General features: G+C 44.1%; 1 protein-coding gene across 1 annotated transcript in view; it reads right to left on the reverse strand.

Moving 5' to 3' along the window:
• Nucleotides 1–676: 676 nt before the first annotated feature.
• Nucleotides 677–26,562, reverse strand: part of CTNNA1 (catenin alpha 1) — a 178,262-nt gene continuing 152,376 nt past the window's right edge. The window contains exons 11-18 of the mRNA XM_060008762.1: nucleotides 20,131–20,287; nucleotides 12,570–12,770; nucleotides 11,858–12,009; nucleotides 6,938–7,048; nucleotides 4,935–5,116; nucleotides 4,673–4,778; nucleotides 2,935–3,069; nucleotides 677–1,866 (exon numbers count right to left, since the gene is read on the reverse strand). Of these exons, the coding sequence (XP_059864745.1) occupies nucleotides 1,579–1,866; nucleotides 2,935–3,069; nucleotides 4,673–4,778; nucleotides 4,935–5,116; nucleotides 6,938–7,048; nucleotides 11,858–12,009; nucleotides 12,570–12,770; nucleotides 20,131–20,287 (1,332 nt within the window). The 3' untranslated portion in view covers nucleotides 677–1,578. The remainder of the gene's footprint in view (nucleotides 1,867–2,934; nucleotides 3,070–4,672; nucleotides 4,779–4,934; nucleotides 5,117–6,937; nucleotides 7,049–11,857; nucleotides 12,010–12,569; nucleotides 12,771–20,130; nucleotides 20,288–26,562) is intronic.

A 26,562-nucleotide genomic window follows, 5' to 3' on the forward strand; every position in this document is an offset into this window, starting at 1 on the left:
GCAACTTAGAACAACTAGGAAGAGGAGGAGAAGGAGCTCCCAGTAAGGAAGACAGGAAACGAGGGCGAGGTGCTCTGGAGGACAGGGGAGGAGCTGTCAGGAGGGAGGGCGTGTTCACCTGGGCCGCTGATAGGGTGAGGACAGTAAGATGGAATGGAGGATGGTGATAGGATGGTGGGGCAGAGAGCTGACTGGATGGCAGGGACGGAAGTGAGGAAGAGGAGACAAGGACTACACACATTTCTTTAGGGAGTTTTGCTTAAGTGGGGATGTTGGCTAGGAAAGGACATGGGGTTGAGGAGGCTGGGTATCTTTAAGGCAGCCGTTACCATGGTATGGTTGCAAACTAATGGGGATGATTCAGCAGAGAGGGGGTGACATCCAGGGAAATATCAAGGATGCCTCCGAGGTTCTGACCTGCACCTTGAAGCACGGACATGTGAATTCCCATTGTGGGCATGGCCTTCCCTGCTGGGCTGGCACGGAAGCTGCAAGGAGGTGCGGCCCTCAGCCTAGAGCCATAGGCATGGTCTCCTCACTGGGCAGTACCGTCCAGGGAACGAGGGACAGCGGGAGGGCCCAGAGCACTGCAGATGCTGCAGGCAAATCCAGGAGATGTTTAATGTAAAACTAGACTCCACTGGAAGGCAAAGAAAAGGACTCTGGCCCCTTAGACTTGGTTTCATTTTGGACTTTATTGGGAAAAGTTAGTGTAAAAAACATTCAAATTCATAAAATTTAAATAAGAAAGTAAAATTATACCTTGTAGCTATAGTAATCACAAATAAGGTAAGTCTAAATTACTGCCTAAGCAAACACTATTTTGTCAGGCTTCTCTTATAAGCCCAAGGCAGGAAACACTGCAATTATTAGAAGTGAGCCCAATGATGAATTTGCATTGCATTTGAAGCTGAAGAAAGGGAAAAAAGCATGTTCTGGTTACAGCATCACAACATTCTAGCCTGAAAAAAGCAACTTTATTCATGTCCTGCAGCAGAGTACATTAGTTATTGTAACCATGCATTAAAATTCTCACATCATAAAGAGAGTAATCAGTTTTCTTCATGATACATTTATGTTTGACTCAGTTTCATGTTGTTTGTTTGTCCCTCTGAAGACCTTTCTGGGAATGTTCCTTTTTCCAGGGCCTCCTAAGATGCCCAGGTTGCTTACTCTGGGTCATCTTTGGTCATTTAATACCAGTCGAACTGGTGGAAGCCCTCTCCATGAACCAAGGTGGAGTCAGACCCCCCCCCCCTTCTCTCAAACCCTACAGCTGCCACCACTAGGAGGACAGGCATCTCAACTTGGTCAGCAGTGTTACTAAGTTGTTAATGTGGGATTCTCTTTGGTTATGGAATTTTTACGCTTATAAAAAAATATAGCTAGAAATACGCTCCTGACTTCTAAAAGTACTTTTGACTGACTTAAACACAAGTATGTCTTTGCAAAATTCACCAGCTTGGCCAGGTCTGAAATCTATTTTCCTATGGAATCTAACATCAGTGTTCTATTTAGCAAATACACAAGTGAAGAACAGTGACAGATCTTTAGAAGCCCTGAGGGCTGGGGACAGCCTTAGATGCTGTCCATGGCTTTGAACTCGCTGAGGGCCTGCACAGGGTTCACATGCTTCTTCTGAGATGCCCTCTTAATCTTGGTCTGTGTCTCATCCTGTTTCTCTCTCTTAACCAAGGGCTTTTTCTCAGGCGCCTTCATCTTCCACGACACAGCAGGGAGGTTAAGGGAAGCCATCCCCTGAGACTTCTGGTATTTGGTGGAGGCCACATAGGACGCCTTCACTGTCTGCACCACAGCGTTCATCAAGTTCTTAGCAGCTTGGATCAGGGACATGGCACTGTCCACCTAAGAGGCAGAAAGGTAGGTGAGGAGCACAGGCCTGACCTCCAACCCCACATGTACCCAGGGGCCTGGGTCTAGGTACCGGAGGGCCTGGACCCTCCGGTCCAGCTGGAGGCTGTCAGTCCCTGGCAGTGGAGTCCCGACTCCTCCTGGACCAGGACAGGGCAGGGCAGCAGCCCTGCTCCTGATTGGCTCTCCCAGTGACTGGGTGCTCTTATCCAAATACCCTGAAAATGCCTGTGTTTCAGGTCTTTTGAAGAAGGAAGGAGTGATATAAACCTAAGGTACCATTACCTTACCTGCCCCCACCCCTCAACAAGTTTTCATTCACTCAAGTTGGGGGAGGATCTGCCAAAATCTTTTGAGTGATGGCAGAGCTATAACCATAAGCACCGAGAACAGCCACGGACAGCCATGGTGCAGGGGGAGATGGCAATAAGTCAGCCTCCTAGACAGAGACGCCCCCAGTGCTTTCAGTAATGACCCGGGGAGTCTCCTCTCTCATTTAGAGAATACAGATAATTGCTCCCCAGAGACAGGGGCATTTATGTTGCAGCAGGTAAGCAAATGGTATGAGTATGTCCAACATACCAAGTCTTCTTTGAAAGGAAATTCTGTGGGGTTTAGCAGAAGCCACAGGGCTTCAGTGGAGCGAGATGTCCTCTTTCCCCTGCCCAAGGTGACAAGGGGTCCAGAACTGTGACATGGTAAACAGACAAGGGAAGAGATACTACTTGGGAACTCTGAGAGTGGAGGGGGTGTGAGAAAGCCTATATGTCATCTCTGCAATCTCTGAACAGGCTCAGTTCTTTCTGGGGGAAGAAAAGCGATGAAGACAAAAATACTTTTACCTATGGGGTGGTCAACAAAGGGGAAGAGGCAAGCACTGTAAGAGCTCCTAGCTGTCACCAACCATGCTAAGCAGAGCTGCAGTTCTGCAGGAAGTAGCCAATGTGCAGCCCTTGGCCTCTGAGGACGGCCTCTGAGGACCAAGAGGAAACTTCCAGTTTTCCCACAGCACACTTCCTAGCACGTTCCCACTAACCAGCTCTCTTCACAGATGGAACTTACCCCGGAGACGACCAGCTCCCCACCGAGGTTCTGCACCTCAGCCTTGACTTTGCTGCAGATGTTGAGCTGGTGGCAGTAGAGGGCGATGCGCTGCAGGTAGGCCAGCAGGTCCTGCTTGCAGGCTGAGTCTGGGCACTGACGGGAGAGCAGAATTAGCACCAAGCACTCTGAGCCCGGCCCAAACACACCCACCCCCACAGATATTTCTGAAAGGCTCAGTGTGCCACCAGCTCTTCACTCCTTGCTTGAGCAAAGGGCAAGATAGGAGTTACCCAATTACCTGGGGCCATCATAGCCCTAGGCTACTCTCTGCTGCAGCCCCTGCCCCTAGCCCCTAAAGGTGAAAAATAGCCTCAGCAAGCGAGAGTCTAGTTCTGGAGAAAAGTGAGAGTGCTGTGAGCTAGGTGATAACCATCCAAATAGCTCTTCTGCTCAGAGGGACTTTATCTGCTCAGTTATGATGCACTCTGTAAACACCTGATGAAAGGAGGGTCATTTTAGGCAAAGATGGAGAACGGGTGAGTCAATCAAAGCAAGAAGAGCACGTGGGAGCTGTGGGGTCCCGACCAGTCACAGGGAAATGCCCGTCTTGCTGCCAAAGCTCAGGGCCAACTTCGGAGACGTCACCCAAAGAAGGAACAGAGCACCCTCTCTCAAGTGTTTATGCAAAAACTCCCTCCTGTGAGGCTGGGGTGCAGACCATGCTGGAGATTTAGAATTTTATTCTGAGAAGCTACTGAAGCATGGCAGAGCCATACCTCATTTGCATTTTAAGGTGATCATATAAGAAGACTGTGTTGGCAACTGTGTGGAGGCTGGAGTGCAGAGGAGAGAGCAGGAAATCAGTGAGGAGAGGCCACAGTTTTGCAGGCGTGGGCCATGCATGCCAGGACTCAGCTGGGGGCTGCTAAGAGGGAAGGAGCAGATAGATGGTGTTGAGATTCGTGTGGCTAGTAGAAGCACCAGGGCTGAGTATCGGTTATTACATGAAAGACGGGAGTTGAGGATACTTCCCAATCTTTGGCTTGAGCAATGAGAAACCACTGTCACTTGTCCCACAACCCCAATGCAGGCTGAGCGTGTGGATACTTCAGGGAAAGGAGTGGGAAGGGTTTGTAACTACAGCTGACAATATCTTGGAGCATCAAGGGAAATATATTGTAAACTTTCCAGGAGGTAGGAACCACATTTTTTTGGACATATCGATACAGAGAATGAAGGGATGAAGGCTGGGTGATTGAGGACATAGATGTCTGTCCCCAGTTGGGCACGTCAGCCTTCCAAAAGCACTAGCCAAAAGGGCTCCTGATTCTCACATGAAATACTGCAATACTTCCACAAGAAGAGGCTCTTATACACCTAGTTTCAGTGTATTATTAGGGCTTGCAGAATTAGCTCCTGCCCAGAGCTGACATCCTGAAGAGATCTGAGAGATAATAAACAACAGTAAAGGCTGGTTTTAGCTGTCAACCAAGGGAAGATTTCAGGACATACACACCTGCTCCAGAGATGTGCTGTAATGCAAACTGGGCCTGCCTTATAAAACTTGTCAAAGAAGAAACAGGAATACAGAAATCCTCAAAACTCTATGCTGATGTTAGTCAAGTGGGTTGACAAGTTAAGAACAATTTTTGAGATGGGAAAAGTACTGTGTCTCATGAAAAACACTGTTACCACCGCTGGGCTGCCAGAGTCCCAGGATGAACTTCAAGGCCCATGTGGCAAGTCTGTCACTTACATGGTCTGCGATGGTACGGCCAAGCTTATCCATCCGGGATCCCGCCTCAGCAATTTTCTTGGCGGCACTGATCACATCTGATGTGTTTTTGAGCGGTCCTTTACCTCTGAAAAAAGGGAACAAGAATGATCATAACTGAAGCCCTCGTAGGTGGAGATGAACAGAAAAGTGTGTACAGAGCAGCACGTCCTGCCTGTGTGAGGTGACCTGCAGGGAGGGGGGCAGCCCTCCGTGTAGCAGGTTGGGGCCGGGCACTGCTCACCGGGTAAAGTCCGTCATCTCCATCATGATCATGCACATCTGCTTGGCCAGCACAATGATGTCATTACCACTGTCGTCCCACTTGGACACTTCAGCATCCAGCTTGCTCTTTTCTTCCTGGAAGCTGGCCACCTGTTCCGCAATCTTTGCTTTTTGCTCCTGGGGAAGCTGAGCCATGATCGCCTAAAATCAGAAGCCCAGGAAGCTCTTACATAAAGAGAATATGAAGTTCTCACAGTGCATTAGCCAAGAATATTTCCACCAAGCAATCTATGACACAGGTAGGCTAATGCTTTAATAGGTTTCATTTTGCCTGAAGAGCCATTTTGCACCGAAGTTTACAGCAGCCTGAATTCCCGACCCACTTTCAAGAACAAGTTTTAGTGTGGAGAAAAACAGGGTATGAGGGGTTGAAGGCCAATGCAGAAGCTCCATGATCACGCCTGCACAAGGACAGAATCAGCTTACCTTAATTCTTTAAAAGTTTCATCCTCTGAAATGAAGTAAGTCAGGCAGAGAAAGACAAATATCATATGCTATCACTCATATGTGGAATCTACTGATAATTTAAAAGATACAAATGAACTTATTTACAAAACAAGCAGACTTACAGATATGGAAAACAAACTTATGGTTACCAAAGGGGAAACGTGTGGGGGGCAGGGGGATAAATCAGGAGCTTGGGATGAACATACACACACTAACACATATATATCTCTTATGAGAGATAACCAACAAGGAACTACTGTATAGCACAGGGAACACTACTCAATATTCTGTGATGACCTATACGAGAAAAGAATCTAAAAAAGAATGTATAACTGAATCACTTTGCTGATACCTGAAACTAACAACATTGTAAATCAACTATACTCCAATAAAATTAAAATATTAAAAAAAATAAACTTCATTTGAACCTTAAAAAAAAAGTTTCATCCTCTGCCTCCTGCCATGGGGAGAGGAGATGAGGGAGGGGCTAATACATGGAGTCCTTTCCATGGCAGGCCCGGTGGCTGTAATACATCTCCAACTTTTCAAGGTGACCCATAAGTAGTTTTAGAATGTGAATTTTTTTTTTTTTTTGCAGTACGCGGGCCTCTCACTGTTGTGGCCTCTCCCGTTGCGGAGCACAGGCTCCGGACACACAGGCTCAGTGGCCACGGCTCACGGGCCCAGCCGCTCCGCGGCATGTGGGATCTTCCCGGACCGGGGTACCAACCGGCGTCCCCTGCATCGGCAGGCGGACTCTCAACCACTGCACCACCAGGGAAGCCCTAGAATGTTAATATTAAAGAAGGCAAGCAGGCAGGCAGAAGAGAACCTGCTGCAGAGTATGCTTTTTAGGTACTTGAGATGGCATTTAAACCTTATCACCGCAGCACCTGGAGGCCTGTTGCCCACCTCAAGCCACAGACTCAGGGCCTTGGGCTCCTCTCCACTCAGCTTCCCAAAATGCTTAGGACCGAGTGGGGCTTAAAGCAGGGATGTACCCGCTGTTCAAAATATCTTCTAAGGGGTGAAAAAAGACTCCTTAGTAATATTTCTTGGCACCCTCCCAAAAACATAAATGCAGTTAATTGAAGATTTAATGACTTAAATGAATGCAATGGCTCTGATTTTCTTGAATGTACCACTGTTATTTTTTTTAACCCATGAATAATTAAATAGTTCATGCCCATGGTATCATTGAGATAGGCAAAGACAGCAATCTTTTTTGAATTTCACTGTCCTATTAACAAACATTGCATTGACTAGATCCTAGGGCTTTCCTGACTCAGGGCTCTTCACAAACCAACGCTTCAGGGCACAGCTGAGAAGATGTTTTAGATGAACCTACAATTGACTAGCAGGTGCCACAACTTAGGATAACTTCGGTCCTACTGCCAGAGAAAACGAGAGGAAAAATGGTGTTCTCAATAATGAGAGTGTTTTCCTGGAAAAGAAAAAGCCAAGAACAGAGAGGGACAGGGAGGGTCTGCAGGACAAGTTAAACTTGGTCCTTACCCGGGCACTCTGGCCAGCTATCAGCTGATCGTCTTCTGTCTGGACGCTTGTCCTGCTTCTGACATCGAAGTCTTCCGTCTCGAAGTCCGAGTCATCCAGCTCCTCAGGGGTCTGCCACCGAGACAGAAATCACAAGTCAAACACAACCCTAGGCCTCCAGCTTCCCCAGGCCTCTGGGCCCACAGCCTGATGTACAGACATCCAGAATTTTCTGCAGTATTTCAAACAGTCGTGAGGAATAAAGTTAAAATTGCTCAATATTTGTCTGAGACCCTGCTTTAGCTCATGCACGTGCCAGGCAGCCCATTCAACAAACAGCAAGCAAAGGCACCACACCAGCACTTCCCAAAGGACACAGGTCCTTTATGGGGTTGAGGGTTTCAGTTTCTACCAATGAGTCAACACTCTTTGCTTGACAAAGGTTTTCACTTCTTAACGTACTTCTCCAACACCTGCATCTTAAGACAAAGGTGAGAGTTGTCCTGGGTGGAAAAGGTACTGTATTAAAAATAGCAGTTTCATACAACATTAAACAGATTCTTATAACTTTCCCATTTTATGACAAAAAGAAAATTAAATGAATTAACTAATACTGGGACTTCTCTTAGGGTACCAAAGGCTGATTTGAGAGGTAAAAATAGGCAATGTATTTTTATGTACTTACTTTTATTAAAGAGAGAATATGGCAGATAAGGTGTGAATAAATACCAAAGGGACCGATTACTGGTCCTACCTCTTTGCTTTAATTATAAAATAAAATTCTTATTTTGTACACTCTCCAGCCTCTCATGATTAGCTGCTGACTTGAAACATAATGTCATCTTCTAGAAGTTATCAGCAACAGGGCAGCAGGCAAACAGCTGGGGTTGCCTCTTAGCCCAGCTGGCCGGCCTGTGACAGGAGGGCAGTGAGGCGAGTCCCTCATCTGCACCAGGACCTAATCCAAGCCCAGCCCAAGGGCTTCCTGTGAGGAAGCATCCAAAACTGCCCAGAGTATGTTGGGTTTGTACAGGTGCAAAGGCCAGGCCTGCCCCTCCATGAGGAGGTGAGGACAGCCAGGGTCACTCGAGGAACCAGTGAGTCACATGGCAATGCAAGATCCTGGAGTCTTGCTGCCATTCGCCATTTTAATCCTGGGTCACAGACACCTGAGCCTCAGTCTGTGGAGGAGCTTTGTCAAAGGGGTGCCCTCCTAACAGGATCTCCACTTCCCCACCTTCCTCAATAGCCCATCACAGACCCAAGAGCTGTTCTTGCCAAGAAAACCAAATATCTCCTATTCATTCATTCACTGAATATTTGTGTGCCAAGCACTGTTCTAGGCGCTGAAGGTACAAAATGACACAGACAAAAATCCCTGCTCTCACATATATTCTGATGGGAAAAATGACAAAAGTGAATCACATGACCTATTAGAAAGTGATCAGTGCTATAAGCAAGCAGTAGAGGAGGATTGTAATTTTATATCAGTGGTCAGGAAAGGTCTCATGAGAAGGTGACACTGGAGCACAGACCTGAAGGCAATGAAGGTGGGAGCACAGGAGGTACCTGGGGGAGGAGTGTTCCAGCAGGACAGAGTCACCAACAGAAAGGCCTGGGGAACTGGATGAATAGCAAGGCCACAGTAGGGGCTCAGCTCACTGCCCTTATGGCACAGTGTCAGCTGAAGCCCTGGGAGCAAAGGCAGGGGAGCAGTAGGAGATGAGGTCAGAGAGGTGACAGGTTCAGCTCCTCAAAGGCCTTGTGGGCCAGTGTAAGGACTGAGTGACGTGGCAGCCTTTGGAGAGTACTAAGCAGTAGATAACGTGATCTAATTGAAGCTTAAAAGGATCACCCTGGGTGCTCTGTGGATGAGACTGCAGGCACCTAGGGATGCAAATAGGGAGACTGGCTGAGAAGCAAGCAATTGCATGAATCCAGGTGAGAGATGCTGGTGGCCTGGACCACGGTAGGAACAGTGTTCAGAGTTTCTATTTATTGTGAAGGTAGATCCAACAGGATTTGCTGATAAATCAGATTCAGGGTTTGAGGCAAAAAGTGGAATCAAAGGTGAATCCAAGGTCTGGGCCTGAGCAAGTGAAAGACAGATTTGCCATCAACTGATACGAGAAAACAGGGTGGAGAGAGATGAGGAGCTCACTTTGGGGAATAATAAGCTTGAGGTGCCTGTTAGACAAGTGACAGGTAGTAGGCAAGGTGGCTAGATGAGTGTGGACCACAGAAGAGTCAACCTCTTGCTGGTTTTCTCACGTCTTTATGCACCAGGGGAATGAGTACAGTCAGAAAAGAGAGAGGTGAAAAACTGTGCTACAGGGTGTACCAGTGGTAAGGGGCTGCGAAGATGGGGATAAACCAGCAAAGGAGACTAAGGAGGAGGGGGGCCAGGAGATTTTCTTATAACAGGAGAAATAATGGCATGTTTGTATGCTGGGGGGAAGGTGCTGGAGGAAGAGAGAATGGGACCCAGTGCAGGGGACGGGCTCAGCCAGGAGCAGATGTTCTAACTGCCTCAGGATCCTCAGTACAACAGGCACTGAGGCCAGACATGTAGGATGGGGCACAGATGGGGAGGCAAGCAGGAAGGTATGAAACGCTCCCAGACTCTGTGGCTGTGTGGGCGAGGCTGCATGGCATCAAGGGCCCCCTGACGGTCCTGGGTTCGGTGACCCCAGTCAGGGTGGCTGCACTTTTCTACACCATGCTCAGCAGGAGAAGGAATTTCACTAGGATTGTATTTTGCAAGGCAAACAAGAGGACAGAAAAGGGGGCAAAGGAGATTATACCGATAGACTCAAAGCTAGAAAAGGAGTGAGGCAAGGACCTGAAGGGCTGAGTGAGGGTTGCAAGTGGGGAGGGCCAACCGGCTGAAGATCCTGATGGACTCAAAGGACTGTTGGGAGTCACAGGACCAGAGACAGTGAGCTGATGGAAGGGGGAAACCTGACACTGGGATGACGTAGATACTGGTAATGGACCCAGGACTGGGTAAGACTAGGCAAGTAAGGTTGAGGTTGGGGGAGGATAAGACATCAAGAAACCAAGAGGTCCGGGGGGTTGGGAGGATGATTCCTGAATTAAAATCAAGACAATACGGGAGGAGTTAAACCACTGCTGCCACAGACCTACTTTGCCCTTGCTCTGGGCCCTCCCAGCTGACCACACCCCAGGTTCTATCTCACCAAGCCTGCCAGGGCCTCTGTCATACTTGCGCTCCAACACAGCAGTAAGTGCGCAAGAAACAGCTACTATATGCCAAGCCCTGAGCTGAACACGTTACCTCCATTTCATCCCATTAAAACCATCAACACCATCATGTGAGTCTCAGAAAGATGAGGAAACTTGCTTAGAGTCACAGACATGAAGAGGAATCCAAGCTGCCTGCCTGTTCCCAGGGTGTGGTTTCCCACAACCCGACCTGCTTCCACAGAACAGGCCCTGGAATGTGCAGGCATCCTGGAGTGTGCGCATACCAGCTCACTTAAAACCCCAAAGGCATTAATCTCAAACACCCAGTGACGACTCATTATCATTTCTTCTATTCTCTAAGTGTCTGTCAGTATGCAAAGAACTTTGGAAAAATAGGGCTGTGTTTTACCACCACTGGTACACCTGACCCAGGGATCCCTTCACACCACTGAGATCTGGCTGCTGGGTTTAACCTTGCATTCAACCGGGCTACGACCTGCTGAGCATGGGTTGCTCTCTAGCACAGCAGCAGCCGTGAAGAAAGCAAAAAGGCTCCCCAAGCTCTCCCCCGCCACACCCCAGCATGTCCAGGTGACCTGGGCCTGCAGGGACAGCCATCAGCCAACCAGGCCATCCCTGAATTGTTCTCTTTCCTCCTCACCCCAGAGAGAAACGCAGTCGTGCCCAAGCATTTCTACACTGCATACACAATGGGTCCAGCCTAATGCACCGGCCTCAGAAATGGCCTCTGTTTCCAGCTGAGGGGGTAAAAAGTGGGACAGAACCCCTGCCTACCTTGGGAGGTTTGACTAGCAACCCATGAAGGTGTAACGGAAACTCCCCTGACCCGACTAGATCGTCAGCATAGCAAAGCAGCTGTCTACTCAGCAGGCAGACCCTGCATTCCAACTGCTGGCTCTGTGGCTATGGCAGGGATGGCCCGAGCCTGGGGGAGGTCCAGGTGAGCCTGGGGGAGCTTGGCACAGGCTCTGCTCCCAGCTTCCAGAGCTGTTCATGCTCAGAACAGCATGTGAGGGATCAACTGCGATGGAAAGGGCAGCTGTGAGTCCCAGCGCAGCACACTGGGGATGATCACAGAGGAGTCAGTAGTTTCTCAAAACCCCTTTGTGCATGCTAATCCACAGGGGGCCCTAGACATTGTCTCAGATGGTGAGAGCTGCTGCTGCCTCAGACAGGATGGGTCACATGGGGCCCAGAGCAGGTGGCACTTCCATTCAGCTACGGTGAGAGGGCTCAGTGCTTGGCCCCAAGCCCGGGAGTTGCCACAGCCCCTCATTCTCACCCTCAAAACCCTGGGGTTCTAGCATCCTGCCTGCCTGCCACCTTTGAGGCGAGGGGTGCTCCATGTAAAGAAGAGCTTCAACCTGCATTAAGGAAATACTCCCTTCTCTGAAATTCACTGATGAGCCTTTATTTTCTGTAGTTTCCCTGTAACTCAAACGGAAGCCTCATATCTGTGGCAATTGTTTAACTTGAAGTAAATCGTCACGGCCAACTCATACTAGCTCCCCTTCTCAGCCCAAGTTTGGGCTCTAACTTGCAACTAAAAGTCATTTTAGACAACGTAATTAAATATATCTCATTCTAACAGCTTTTAGATTCATGGTTTTAATATATTGCCACTCATCTGCTGAGTTCCAAAATGATGCATTGCTCAAGTTTAGCAAATGATAAGAAAGAAGCTGTTAAAACATCTGAAATGCAGTTACTCACCCTTATCATCAACACCGCTTTCCTGATGTCCCGGATGCCATCGTACACCAGGCGTGAGGCATCGATAAACTCGTTCTCATCCATGGGCTGGGCGGGGTCTGAGCTGAGGGCTTCCACGGCCGCTTCCACTTGCTCGGTAAAACGTGGCATGACTGCGGAGAAGAAAGCATGGCAGATCCTGCTGGCCCTGCAAACATCATTGCTCTACCAGCCCTCCCTAAATCCCTCAGTTAGACACAAAGAGGCAGGGTGCATGATGAAGAGCCGATGCTTCTACCTATGTGAGAAGTATTTAAGGTTGAAATAAATTAAATGCTGTATTTTACAGACTCAAATCATCTTCTTTGTCTCTGGGCAGATTCTGCAACATAGGATTTACATGGTTGAGAACTGGGATTAACTTGAGGCCTTGCTAGAATGGGACCCTCCTTAATTTACTGTGTTCACTGACAGGAGATATAACTCAGACATTCATCTTAAAATAACTCCCATTATTAATCGTGGGACACACATGAAGGAAATGTGTTTGTGAGGCCTTAATGTGGCTGACCAACTTCTCACGAATCTGACATACCTTCTAGAATTCTTGTCCTAAGACTGAACTGAGTCCCAGCGTCCTACTTCCTAACCACAGGGCCTGTACTAACTGGATGGCCTGGCCACCAGGCCATCTGTGTGTGCGGAGCACAAGGAAGGGAGGCAGCCCCCGCACCTGTGTTGGAGAGGAGCTTGGTGGCTTCCAGCACCTTCTCTGTGTAGACCCCTGGCTCATAGTTGTCCATCTCTGAGGTGACCACGTGAATGACCCGAGCAGCTCGGCCTCGAATTGCACCAGCTGTGCGGTCCAGCCCATCCACATCTTTCTCTTGGAGAGCAATGACGCATTTGTTCACGTCTTCCAAAATGTGATTCTCTGAGGAACAAACAAAAAAAAGCTGAATGAGGGAGGAGGCCTTCCACTAGAAGGGGACAACTAGTTGGCATCTATTATTCATCGACAGCTCACTCTGTGCCAGCTACGGTGCCAAAAGCTTTACACGTTATCATTTCACTCAAGAGACCGGATTAACTGTCCCACAGAAACTCAACCTGCAATCACCTCCAAGAATAACAATCTTTATTCCAGGTTTAAAAGAGAGAGACAGAGATGCCCATCTTTAAGGCACAGTTTTAAGCCAGGCGGAAAATTCAAGATCACAGAATCCTTAATAATTTCTCCTTCCCTTAAATGATTTCACTGGTTTTACATCCCAAACAAAGTCTAAATTAGAAGAAAAGGTTCACTGTAAGGTCTTATTCTCCCAGTTTCTTGCCCCTCCCTCCAGTAGATGCCGATGGTATTCAGACAAGCTACCAAGATGCCAGGACAGCTCTGGAACAGAAGGCCCTGGAAGGCAGGTTAAAGTCCCCTCTGGAGGGCGCTGAGGGACTGCCCCAGGCGAAACATTCAGTAAACCACTCATGGGATGCAGGTGGGCCTGTTGTGTTATTTGAGGAAATCCTTGACTCCTGTTAAGCTGTCTAGTCATAGAAAAGGGAATGTTCTCACCACCAGGAACTGCAGAGTCTACCAACAGACAGCCCAAGTGACAGGGATGCCCACAATCCATGGGGTGGGTGGGTGAGTGAGCAACACAAAGCCTCCAGGTCATCGCCTGCCCATTTCCTTCCAGCTTGGAAAGGAGCTTTCAAGACACGTAAGAACTCTTAGAAGCAGTGTCTGTTAAAGACATGCTCACTTCCTTAAACCAAGAAAGTACCTAGCACAATAGGTGAAAGACTAATGGTTCTGGTTTTTCTGGAAGAGACAGGACAATTAGGGCAAATGTAATCTATTTAAGAAACATCTGGGGCTTCCCTGGTGGCGCCATGGTTAAGAATCCGCCTGCCAATGCAGGGGACATGGGTTTGAGCCCTGGTTCGGGAAGATCACACATGCCACGGAGCAACTAAGCCCATGCACCACAACTACTGAGCCTGTGCTCTAGAGCCCGCGAGCCACAGCTACTGAGCCCACGGGCCACAACTACTGAAGCCCGCACTCGTAGAGTCTGTGCTCTGCAACAAGAGAAGCCACTGCAGTGAGAAGCCTGTGCACTGCAACGAAGAGTAGCCCCCGCTCACCGCAACTAGAGAAAGCCTGTGAGCAGCAACGAAGACCCAACACAGCCAAAAATAAATAAATAAAATAAATTTAAAAAGAAACAAAGAAAGAAACACACCTGGTCATTTCTTTGCCATCCCTGGTTACCTTATGCTTTGACCTGTCATTATCTAGACTGGTTCCTGATTTAATTCCCTTCCAAAGTCATTACCCTTCCCTCACAGCCTCTGCTAACATACTCAGTCAAGTTATATATGACAGTGTCTAGTGGTCACAATGCTATTTCCTCTTATCTCAAGGGGAGCCAGAGGCAAGTGATACTTAGTGGATTCAGCAAAGAATAGAGCCACCACAATGCCCTGCCTTTGGGCTTCAAGATCCCCTGTAGGCTCCGGGAACAAGGCCCTTCATTCTGTAGTTCCCAAGAGACTGCAGGAAGGGACTTGCACCCACAAAACTAAACATACTCTTACCTATGATCCAGCAATTGCACCCCTTGGTATTTATGCAGTGGAGCTAAAAACTTAAGTCCTCATAAAAACCTGCACGCAGATGTTTACAGCAGCTTTATTCATAATTGCCAAAACTGGGAAGCAATCGAGGCATACTTCAGTAGGTGAAATGAAAAACTGTGGTACATCCAGACAGTGGAATATTATTCAGCACTTTAAAAAAAAAAGTGCTATTAAGCTATGAAGAGACATGCAGGAACCTTGGGAGTTGCCAGGGGTTGGAGCAGGGAGGAATAGATAGGTGGAGCACAGAGGACTTTTAAGGCAGTGAAAATACTCAATGATGGATACATTTGTCCAAACCTATGAAGTATATACCACCAAGAGTGAACAGGAATGTATATTACGGACTTTGGGTGATAATGAGGTGTCAAAGTAGGTTCATCAATTGTAACAAATGTGCTACTGTTGTAGGAGATGTTGATAATGGGGGAGGCTGTGCGTGTGTGGCTGCCAGAAGTAGATGGAAAGTCTCTGTATCTTCCTCTTAATTTGGCTGTGAACCTAAAACTGCTCTAAAAGTCTTTTTAAAAAATAAAAATTCATCAATTAAAATAAATATCTTTCCAGGGAAAGCCAAAATATAGTAAAAATTTCTACTGCAGAAGGGAAAAGTGAATTACCACAAGATAGCTAAGAAGACCATAATTTAGCATGTGCTAATTCAAAAATTAGGAGACTTGCTAGAATTTACACCATTGCACTACTGAAAGAGATAACGTATTAAACTTTTTACATAAACCAATTTTAGGAGGAATATGTGAACCAATTATAAGAATAAATGGATTTAGAGCCCATGTTTAGATCAGAAACATCTTTTATATACAAACTCTCTACATATTAAACTAAGCAGACTGGTACTGAGCCTGCCTACCATACTAGGCCTTAGGTTAAAAACTGCTGCTTTTACTGAATCTAACATTTGGGGAAGGGGAAGGAAAGGAATAAAAAGGAAAGAAAAGATGTTGCTAATGAAACTATGAACCAATGTTTTCTCATATCACTGATTTTTAAGACTCATCCTGGTATCAGGATTGTTAATACCAGGGGACGGAAAGCACATCTTAGAATCAATGAAGTATAGCATTCTTTGTCATTCATTAAACAAAGTAGCCCAAACTTCCACCAAGGATTTGTTAACCTTCATCTGGGTAAGTGTGTTTTTACAAATCAATTTAGATTTTCTTGAATTTATACAGGTTTTCTTCCAGCTGAACCCAAACAAGGGAAGAGCTTGCCATTCTTTAGCCACCAAGGAAGGCTTCTATTTCAGGAAGCTGACTAAAGTAACATTTTCCACCTTCATTGGGAAAGCCCCAGCCAGCTGAGGCCACTATATACCCAGGACACAACAACCTGCTCTCTACACTTGAGCCCTAAGGGAGAAGTGAGTTCCCACTGGACATGTGCAAATATGGGAGGGTTGGAAGTACCCACACTAACTTAAACCATAAGTTACTTTACCTTAATTGAATTTCCAAGTAAACTCAGCATGGCTCCATTTTGAGTAGACACACCAATCTGTACCCCATTAAAAACTGACTGTTTAATACAGTCTTTATCTGTAGATGCTTCTAAAAGGAAAAAAAACCTACACACACACATACAACAGTCTATCTCCAAGGGATCACATTATGGATGTTAACATATCTGATTTTCATTTGAAAATCTTTCTAGAACTGCCTCCACAGATCTTCCTCATCCATATTAATGGCTGTACCGTACCCTACTGAACAGACGGAGGGGCCATCATTCATTTATCCAGTCTTCTCTTAGGCATTTTGGCTGAAGTGAACATCCTTGTACAGGTATTTTGGCAAACATCGATGTACACATCCCTGGGGAAATTTTCTAGCAATGGGAATACTAAGTCAAAAGGCATATATGTATAAAGTAGATGTATGATGCCTAATTGCCCTCCGGAACCAAGCCAACTGGCATTCTCCAGAAAGCCTTCAGTCCACAATGTCTAACAGGGCCTGTTCCGCCCTCCCCTTGCTCTGGATATCTTTATCAGTGCAGCCTTATGCACACACAGGAGATGATAATATTAATACGTTATATAGAGAACTTACTCTAATATTATGGAAAGATTCTGAGTGCTTGACATTTAACTCTATCGTAACCACTTTTTAAAAATCACTATTAATTAATGTGGAAACCAGGCGCAGAAGTATTGAGTGGCTTGCTCAAGCTAGGGGGCATGGGAGTCAGAAATCAAACTAACTTCACCACTTCCTTACCTTACTTTCAGTTTTGGATTTTTGCGATTAAACACAAAAACAAAAATTAGGTACAAAAATCCTTTTATTTAGACCAATCAGACCAAATTATTTGAGCACACTGACGATGAAGAAGAAAGAGTTACAAATTACTACTCCTAAGTGTTGCCCCAAAGTATCTAATGCATTATGTTATTTGTTTCCAAGAGCACTTGGTAAAGAATAGTAATAAACCCAACTAGAACCACTCTAACCAACCACTTGCAACTTAAAAAAAAGGTGTGTGTGTGTGGGGAGGATCAGAACTTCCACATGAAAGCAGAGTAAACGAATGAGAAAGTAAATTTCATTTCCATGGAAAATGTTTATCAAATACAATTCAAATGAAATTCAAACAGTCTTTATCGCTTTGATAAATTTCAAACCACTGTCCTTAAGGGATCGGTCCATATAAATATATTCACAGTTTGCTGAACGCTCTGTAGCATCCTAAACCACCTCCAATATTTACAAGGCAACCTTCTGAATAGAACAGCTTGGGGAACAGGGGTCCCCCTCCCTCTCCCCCGGAGGTGGCTTGCATGTCCCTCTCTATTTTCAAGTACCAGTGGCATATTTGATACACAGTGACTCAAGTTCCCCCTGCCCTACAGCCTCATGAAACACTGGCATCAGGGTCTTAATGGCTTTACCAGGTTATACACAAGATGACCATTAATTTTTGAGCCACAAATTTAGGATATAACTTGTAATAAGCACGAGGGAACTTCTGGAACCAATGGGACAGAATATCCAGGAACAATGGAGATAGAGCAGCAGAGGGTCCTTTCAGTCCTATCCCCTAAGTAACTTCCCTTTGGATGGATTCTCATGAGTGGGCAGGGCTACAGCAAACACACAGGCCCCAGGGATTTCAAGGGGGATTGATGGTGAAAAATCATTACTAGAACTATTCCTCAAAACCTATCACACTGCCATAGGGCCACAATATCCCAGGACACAGTAAAACACCACCACTCCAAGGAGTCAAGCAGCAGTCTTACTTTTCATTACATAAAATTTTATGAAGTCCACCAACGTTAAGCCAGACCCTGTGCTGGGCACTTGTCCTGCAGCCCCTTACTCAGAAACATGCCCACCTTGCTGACAGACTACTGAGCCTCTGGGTAATAGGAGTGGGCAGATCTCAGCTTCTGGTATAAAGACTGCACACGGTGCTTGCAGATGACGCCTGCTCTCCAATCCACGGGGCACCTCTAGAGAGGCTGTGAGTTGTACAAGGGCCAAGGACTGGGGACCAGTGGGGGCCTGCCCGGTTGAAAATGGGATTCCTCTCAATGAGAGCCAGTGTATCAGGTGAGATGGAGAGACATCTCTAGTCTGCCACATAAAAAGTGCTAAAGCTGCCATGGGTGAGGTAAGTGCATAAGGTATAAAGGAGTCTGAATGCTAAAGATTAACTGGTCAATCCAGTAGAACTCTGCACAGGTATCTGCTTGTCTCTTCCCTTCATCCCATGCCCCTAAAAAGCACACCATAAAAATCAAAGGAATTGTGAATAACAGTCTTGTCCTGTTAATTATTTAATTACTTGACACTGCTAAGCAAGTCTGTGACAAAACATTAGAGAAACACACTAAGGTGGATCTTTAAAATTCAGATGCTCTGAAAGCACCACCACTTTCTGAGAGGGCTGTTCTGTGTTTTTATTTGCTAAATAGAAACTGTCTAAACTCCTTTCCATCAAGTCAACTCTTCTACTTTCCCACATTTGCATAAAAATTGAACATACTCACCAGACAAAAGCGTATCTGTTAAAGAATTTGATTTCTCTTTACTGTTCTTCTGTTTTATGTCATATACCCTAAAGATACTGCCTGGATCCCACTAAATGCTACTGCAAAATCCCCTTTGTTCTCTGATTTGAAGAATGTTGCATGAGGGACATTTGATTCTATTACATTTTATTTTGCTATAAGAAGGACCAAAAACCCCTTGAGACCAAGCCTTACTTGGTAAGTGAGTTTAGGAATGTAATATCTATCTCCGGAGGGGGGCTTTGTATTTAGATATCAGAATTTGTTGTTTGCTTAAAAGTGTGCTGTGAAAGTAGAGTGTTTTTCTCTAAATCTATGAAAAAGAATAATTCAGTACTTCACTGGGGAAAACAACAGAAGGCCAAGATTTCCCAAAAAAGCAATTCCTGCATTTTTGGCACCTGCAAAGATGTGCTTACAAATGGTTTTTTGTTTTAAAGTACCAGCACCTGCAATTTGGCAGTCCTGCAGCAGCATGATTTACCCCCTTGTTTTGCAGTTTATGGATTGCCTGCTCCCCACTATCTCAAGTAGAGCCAAAGCTCCAACCCCAAGGAGAGCGAGCAGACACAGGGGAACGTTGTTATGCAGAACACACTGTCACCTTATATAGGTCACTGCTGGAGGACTGTGCTGTGCATGTACTTAAGCCCTGCTTCTGTTTCAAGCCCCAAGGCCACTCACATCTCCCACATTCCAAACTGTGGTTCCCTGGGGTGACAGGTAGTTTCAGCCCTACAAGTACCAGCCGTTGACTCTGCCCACAGCCACTGGCCTCAGGAAACCTGGCACCTCCAGAGAGCAAGCAGTGCAGTCGAGGGCAGCAGAGGTCTGTTAAATGGAGAATGCATTTATACTTGCTCAACTCTAAGAAGATGGATTGAAACTTATCTCTGCGATAAACAGGGAATTGCAGTTGACAGACATGTTCTATATGAATGCAATTTACTATGTCATTACCAGTTTATGTTTATATAATGAAATCAACTGTTTTTGTGAGGTCAATTACCCAGATTTATTTTTTGTAAGTTCATAATTAAAAGGTACTTAAAAATTTCCTCTCTGTTTTCTATCTGTGCATCATGCAGACAGAGTCTTTCGAAAAGTAGGCAGTTAAACTACGATCTTTTCTGAGGGAGAGAGAAAGAGAAGCTTTCCAAGGGGAACAATTTTTACAAAAGAAACTAAAGCTATGATGTTGGGAATCCCTCCTCCTAAGTCTCATAGGCTCATAACAAATAACCACAGCCAGGACACAGGTCAATGTTTTTTCTAAACACAGCAGCAGCAAGAGGGGTGGATGGCTATGGTGTTGTACAGGTCACAGCTGCAAGATCTTACTCTATATAAACAGAGAAAAACCTCTGCCAGGCAGATTACTAATTCACACTTCTAAGATCGAGACCAGCCTCATAACAAGGGAAACAACTCCAACTCCAAGTCCCGCTTTTTTTTGTTGTTGTTGCTGTTTTTAATTAAAATGAAAATCAGCACAATATTATTGCTAGAATAATTTACCTGCCCATACTTGGGGGCATTTTGATTGCCCATTATTGTAACTTAGGTGAAAGTAAGTATGCACAGCCTCACATACTTCTCTGGGGAATCAGCTCATTACCTGAGACAGCCAAGAAGTCATCAATGGAAGTAATGTCATCGACAGCATCTGTGAGAACTCGGACTTGTTTTTCCCACTGTTCTTTAAAAAGATCCATGTTCTCTTGGGCCAGTTTACTCTGTGGTTTTGCTGCTAAAGCCAATGCAGCATTGATAACCTGCAAAGACATTAAAGTTCATTGTTTACTCTTTCAGAGTCATGAAAATAAAACAAGTGAGACAATTTGGTCAGCACAGTGTCTATGCTTTGTCTCCTGTGCATTTCATGAGGACGCATGATACCACATGCTCCGCTGTTAACAGTTACAAAAATGAAGTAGAGAAGTATTAAACAACAGGCTTTATATGTGAATGGAGAAGTAATACATCTGAAATACAGTAATACATTGGAACTATGGATGATAACAAACAAAAGTATCTCTAATCTCTCCACCCTGTGATAACAACTCTTCACAATTTTTGACATTATATTCCAGGCTTTTTTTTCCCTCACATACAAACGTTATGTGCCAAATCAAAAAATACATAATTAGAATTATATGCTAGTAAAACTATTCCTGTTTCTTCTTTTAAATACTCCATATGATATGATACTCCATATCATTAAATGTATGTTAAAAAACATTAACTGTTTATTATTCCATCTTATAGATGCACATCACTATTCTGATTATACGATACCGAGGTTTGTTCCAGTCACCCACCATTCTTAATCTTGTGATGAACATTTGGCATTTTAGGTTCTTGGTACATTCTCAAAGTACAGAAAAAAAAAATTTTTTTTCTGAGATAACTGTAGTTGACAATATAATAACTTCACAGAAAGTATAACATTTATTAAGTTTAAAAAGTAATTTCTTCTAGAATAATAAAAAGTAACTTCTTTAGGGAAAAAAACCCAGCTTTACTGAAATATAATTTTATATACCAAACAAGTCACCCATTTAAATTGGAAGATTCAAAGATGTTTGGTATATTCAGTTTTGTAACCATCACCACAATCATTTTAGAACATGTCCATCACTCCAGAAAGAAACCCCATACCCACTTGCAGTCACTCCCTATCTCCCTGAACCCTGTCTCCTGGCAACCACTAACTTAACTTCTGTCTTTACGGCTCTACCTATTCTGGACTTTTCCTTAAAATGGAATCATATTAATATGTGCATTTTTGGAACTAGCTCCTTTCACTTAACATGTTTCCAAGGTTCATACATGCTATAGAATGTATCAGTATTTCATCCTTTTTATTGACAAATAATATGTCATTATATGAATTTATCACATTTTCTTTATTCATTCATCAGCTGACAAACATCTGAATTCTTTCTACTTTTTGGTCATTATGAATAATGCTACTATGAACATTCACATATGTGTTTTGTTTGTTATCATTATTCTTGAATATATAACTAGGAATGGAACTGCTGGATCATATGGTTAACTTTATGGTTAACTTTCTGAGGAACTGCCTTACCGTCTTCCAAAGCAGTTGAACCATTTTTCATTCCTACCAGCATGTATGAGGGTTCCAATTTCCCCATATCTTCAACACCTGTTTTTCCTTTTTAAAAAAATTTTAGCCATCCTGGGTGATTCAACATTGTGCACTACTCTTCATTAATTAACTCATTAATTCACTAATGTATCAATGAATCAGTGTGGAGCTAGACTTTGTAAGAAAATCTGGGTGAAGAAAATGTTTCTTAAGAGAGCCAAGTAAACACGGGTCAGGGAATTAATTATATGTCTTAAATATTAAGATAATTTTCCCTTACAAAGAGAAAATTGCTCTCTTTGTTCTGTAATACCTTATATATAATGGAGGAAAAGGACCTCGTCTAAGGTGAATTTTCTCATTCTGATTACAAAACTGTTTACAAAGGACATGATAAATACTAATTTCTGATGAATTAGGAATAGAAAGATACTTAACATACTACTTCAAATAATTATCCAACATGATACTTAATGGTGAAACTCTAGAATCATTACCTTAAAAATCAAGATGTTATTGATCAGAACACCTACTGTCACCATTAGTTAAATAATAATGGTCTTTCTAGCTAATGAAATAAAGTGGGAAATGGAAATAATAATAAAAAGCTGTTAGAAAGGAGACAAAATTACTTTTCAATGTAGATCATCTTTCTTTATCTAGGAAACTGAAGTGAGTTAACTGAAAAAACTCTTAGAATTAATAGGACTTCATTAAGTTAGCTAGAGACAATATAAATATAAAAATGAGTAACGTTTCTATATACCAGAAAACAGGACATAAAATGAGGGGAATATTAGCTCTTCATGAACGCAATTAATAGAAAATATGTGGGATTAAATCTGTAAAGAAACCCAGAGGACTGAAGTAACAAAAATGACTAAATTTTTCTGAGGTACATTAAAGAAATGTGAATAAATAGAAACACAGTCCTTGTTTAGGAGTAGGAAGACTGACCTATTTATTCACAAATTAATCTGGAACAGTAAATAGCTGAGAATTAGCAAAAAGATATTAGGGATAGAGAGCAAGAGTAATGAAGAGGGACTTCCCTGGTGGTCCAGTGGCTAAGACTCCGTGCTCCCAACGCAGGCAGCCTAGGTTCGATCCCTGATCAGAGAACTAGATCCCACATGCCGCAACTAAGAGCCCGCATGCTGCAACTCAAGATCTCACATGCCGCAACCAAAAGAGATCCTGCACGCGGCAATGAAGATCCAGTGTGCCGCAACAAAGACCCAGTGCAGCCAAATAAATAAGTAAATATTTTTTTAAAAAAAGAGTAATGAAAGGAGTTAAAATGTAATACAAAGCTAAAGTAACTGAAAAGAATAGTCTAAAAACAGACCCTATCACAGAGCAGAATTCAGTGTATGATAAAAGTGACATCACAAATCAGTGAGGAATGGCATATTTCTACATTTGATACGGGCTATTTGGAGAAAAATAAAGTTATAGCTTCACTTCACACTTACATTTATGTGCTAAATAAGATTGTTTCCAGATAGATAATGAGTTAAATTTAAAAAAGCCTAAAAGAACGTGTTTGTTTATGCATTTACTGAACATTCCTCATGTCTTAGAAAATTCTCTATTTACATCTGTATTTAAATATACATGACAGATGAAGTATATATAGTGTTAGGTAAATCAGTAAGGAGAACACTAAAATACCGGTAGAAAATGGGGTAAGACATCAACAGCCTACCTAAGGTGACCTACAAATCGCTAGGAAACAACTAGAGGGAAAAGTTTACTCTCACTTATAAATTAATGAGTCACTATTCTTGCTCATTAAATTTGCAGAGAGCCCCAAACCACGCACTACCACCATATATACCATGGCAACTTTTTAAATGCTACTGTTGGCTAAGACCTCCAGTACAACACTGAACAGAACTTTCTTGTCTGGTTTCTGATCCTAGTGGGAAGTATTCAGCCTTTTATCATTAAGTACGATGTTATCAGGCTGAGGAAATTTTCTTCTATTCCTAGTTTACAAAGTGTTTTTATCAGGTCTGGATGTTAGATTCTGTCAAATACTTTTTCTGTTTCATTTCCACCATTCTGGCTACTTCTTCTGTGTCTCTTTTGCTGTCTTGTCTTCCTCCACTAATGCTTAAGTTCTTCAAGGCTTGATCCTATGCTACCTTCTCTCCTCATTCTACACTTCTCCCACCTGTGAGCAATTTCATCATATGATTTTACATACCACCCATCTGCCAACTACTCCCACATCTCCAACCCAGACCATTCGTTTTAGCCCCTAAGTCATTTCCTAGCTACATACCCAACAGCTCTACTCAGATGCCTCAGACATTTCAAAATAAACATGTCTAAAATAAAATTCATGATTTCCTGCTCTGAACCATGTTGAATGGAACTCCTTTAAAATCTTGATCACTCAACTTCAAGTGGACTCAGAGTATTGGGGACAGCAAGAAAACTAAATTTCCTTAGTCCAATCAGTCTCTTCCTCTCCTCAAGTCTGAACCCTAAGAGTAATTGTTCCATACCTTCTCCTCAAACCTGTAACACTTCTGCCAGCATCATCACTCTCAGCTTATAGTTCTGCTTCCTATTTAAATGAGAAGATGAATGCAATCAAAAGAGAATGTCTATAGAATCTTTATCACCGCACCTATCCATTTACCTGCATCCATGCCACATGCTCTATCTTACCTCTTTTTACTTATGAATGTTCCTATCTATGCTCCTACCAACCTTGCCACTTGTCCACTGGATCTCATTTCTTCTCTACTCCAGGACAATGTCCTAGCAATTCTCTCTGCTCTATTCTTTATTACCAGTTTTTCCCTTCTACTGGATTATTTCCATCAGCTAAACATAGAAAAATGCTCCCGACTAAAACTCAAAAGCAAAAAACATTCTCAACCCCATATCTACCTCATGCTATCACCCCATGTCTCCATAATCCTTACATTTAATTAGAAAGAGCTGTCAACTTGCTATACTCAATTTATCTCTTCTCTCTTGAATCCACTCCAGTCAAGCTTATCTCTCCTAAATTTCTACCTAAACTTCTTTGCCCAAGATCACTTGTGATCTCTATATGTTGCTCAATCCAAGGATCAGTTCTCAGGTCACATTCTACAACCATTTTACATGAATAATCACTCTTCCTAGGAATACTTATCCCACTTGTCTTCCAAGACAGAGCCAGCTTCTGATGCTCTTCTGGTCAATAACACCTCCTCAATCTCCTTTGCTGGATACTGCTCATCTCCCCAAACTCTAAATGTTAGGGAACCCCAGTTATTTCCCAGACCTTTTTACTCTGGGTTTACACATTCCATTGGTGAACTTATTAAGTCTCATGACTTTAAGCACCATGTATGTGGTAATGGATCTCACATTTATATATTTCATCCAGACCTCTTTCCTGAACTTGACTTTGCTTCTTGCATGTCTAACAAGCACCACAAAATTAACATAAATGACAGCTCCATCCTTCTAGCTACTTAGGATCAAACCCTGGAATTCTGGGCTTCCCTGGTGGCGCAGTGGTTGAGAGTCCGCTTGCCGATGCAGGGGACACGGGTTTGTGCCCCGGTCCGGGAAGATCCCACATGCCACGGAGCGGCTGGGCCCGTGAGCCATGGCCGCTGAGCCTGCGTGTCCAGAGCCTGTGCTCCGCAACGGGAGAGGCTACAACAGTGAAAGGCCCGTGTACCGCAAAAAAAAAAAAAAAAAAAACTGGAATTTTTCCTGACTCTTATCTTTCCCCTCCACTTCACAACTAATCCTTCAGTAAGTTCTGTCTTCAAAATATATCCAGACCCTATAACCAGTGCTCACCACTTCCACTGTACTCTTGCCTCTGTTTTGGTCTCCTATGCTGCCGTAACATAATCACAAAACTAGCTGTGCTTAAAACACATATGTGTTATCTTACAGTTCTGAAAGTCAGAACTCTAAAATGGGTCTTACAGAGCTAAAATCAAAGTGTCAGCATAACTGTTCATTCCAGAGTCTCTAGGGGAGAATCCAGTCCTTGTCTTTTCCAACCTCTAGAGGCTGCCCACATGCCTTGGCTTGTGGCCACATCACTCCAACTCCTGCTTCCACGATCACATCTCCTTCTCTGATACCAACACCACTGCTTCCCTCATATAAGGACCCTTGTGATTATACTGGGGATGCACCCGGATAATCTAGGATAATTTAACCATTTAAAGATCGTTAGTTTATTTACCTCTGCCAAGTCGCTTCTGCTATATAAGGTAACATATTCACAGGTTCCAGGAATTAGAAAATTGGGGGTGGGGGCAGCACATTATTCTGCTAACCACAGCTTCCTAAGGGGTCCCTCTGCTTCTATCCTTCCTCAGAGAAGTCAGAGAGACCCTGCTAAAACCAAAGTTAGATCATGTCAATCCTCTACTCAAAACCCATCAATGGCTTCCCATGTGACTCAGAGTAAAAAGCCAAATGCTTTACCATGGCCCTAAAAGGCTCTATACCATTCACACTCCTGTTAGATACTTGACCCTCCTTCCTCAAAGCCTCTATATTTGCTGTTCCATCTTCCTGGAGTGCTCTCCCCTCAGACACCCCCTCTGACTTGTTCTGTCATCTCCTTTCTGGTCTTCGCTTCTACATCACTTTCTCAGTGAGGTCTTTCTTGACCATCCCAACCATGCTATTTAACACACACACCAACATTACATATTACATTAGGAGAGAAGGTCTCGAATCAATGATTTAAAAGCTTCTAACTTCAGGGGCTTCCCTGATGGTGCAGTGGTTGGGAATCTGCCTGCCAATGCAGGGGACATGGGTTCGAGCCCTGGTCCGGGAAGATCCCACATGCCGCAGAGCAACTAGGCCTGTGCACCACAACTACTGAGCCTGTGCTCTAGAGCCCGCAAGCCACAACTACTGAGCCTGTGTGCCACAACTACTGAAGCCCAC

This window comes from Delphinus delphis, chromosome 3 (genome assembly GCF_949987515.2).
Source record: "Delphinus delphis chromosome 3, mDelDel1.2, whole genome shotgun sequence".
Classification (NCBI taxonomy): Eukaryota; Metazoa; Chordata; class Mammalia; order Artiodactyla; family Delphinidae; genus Delphinus; species Delphinus delphis.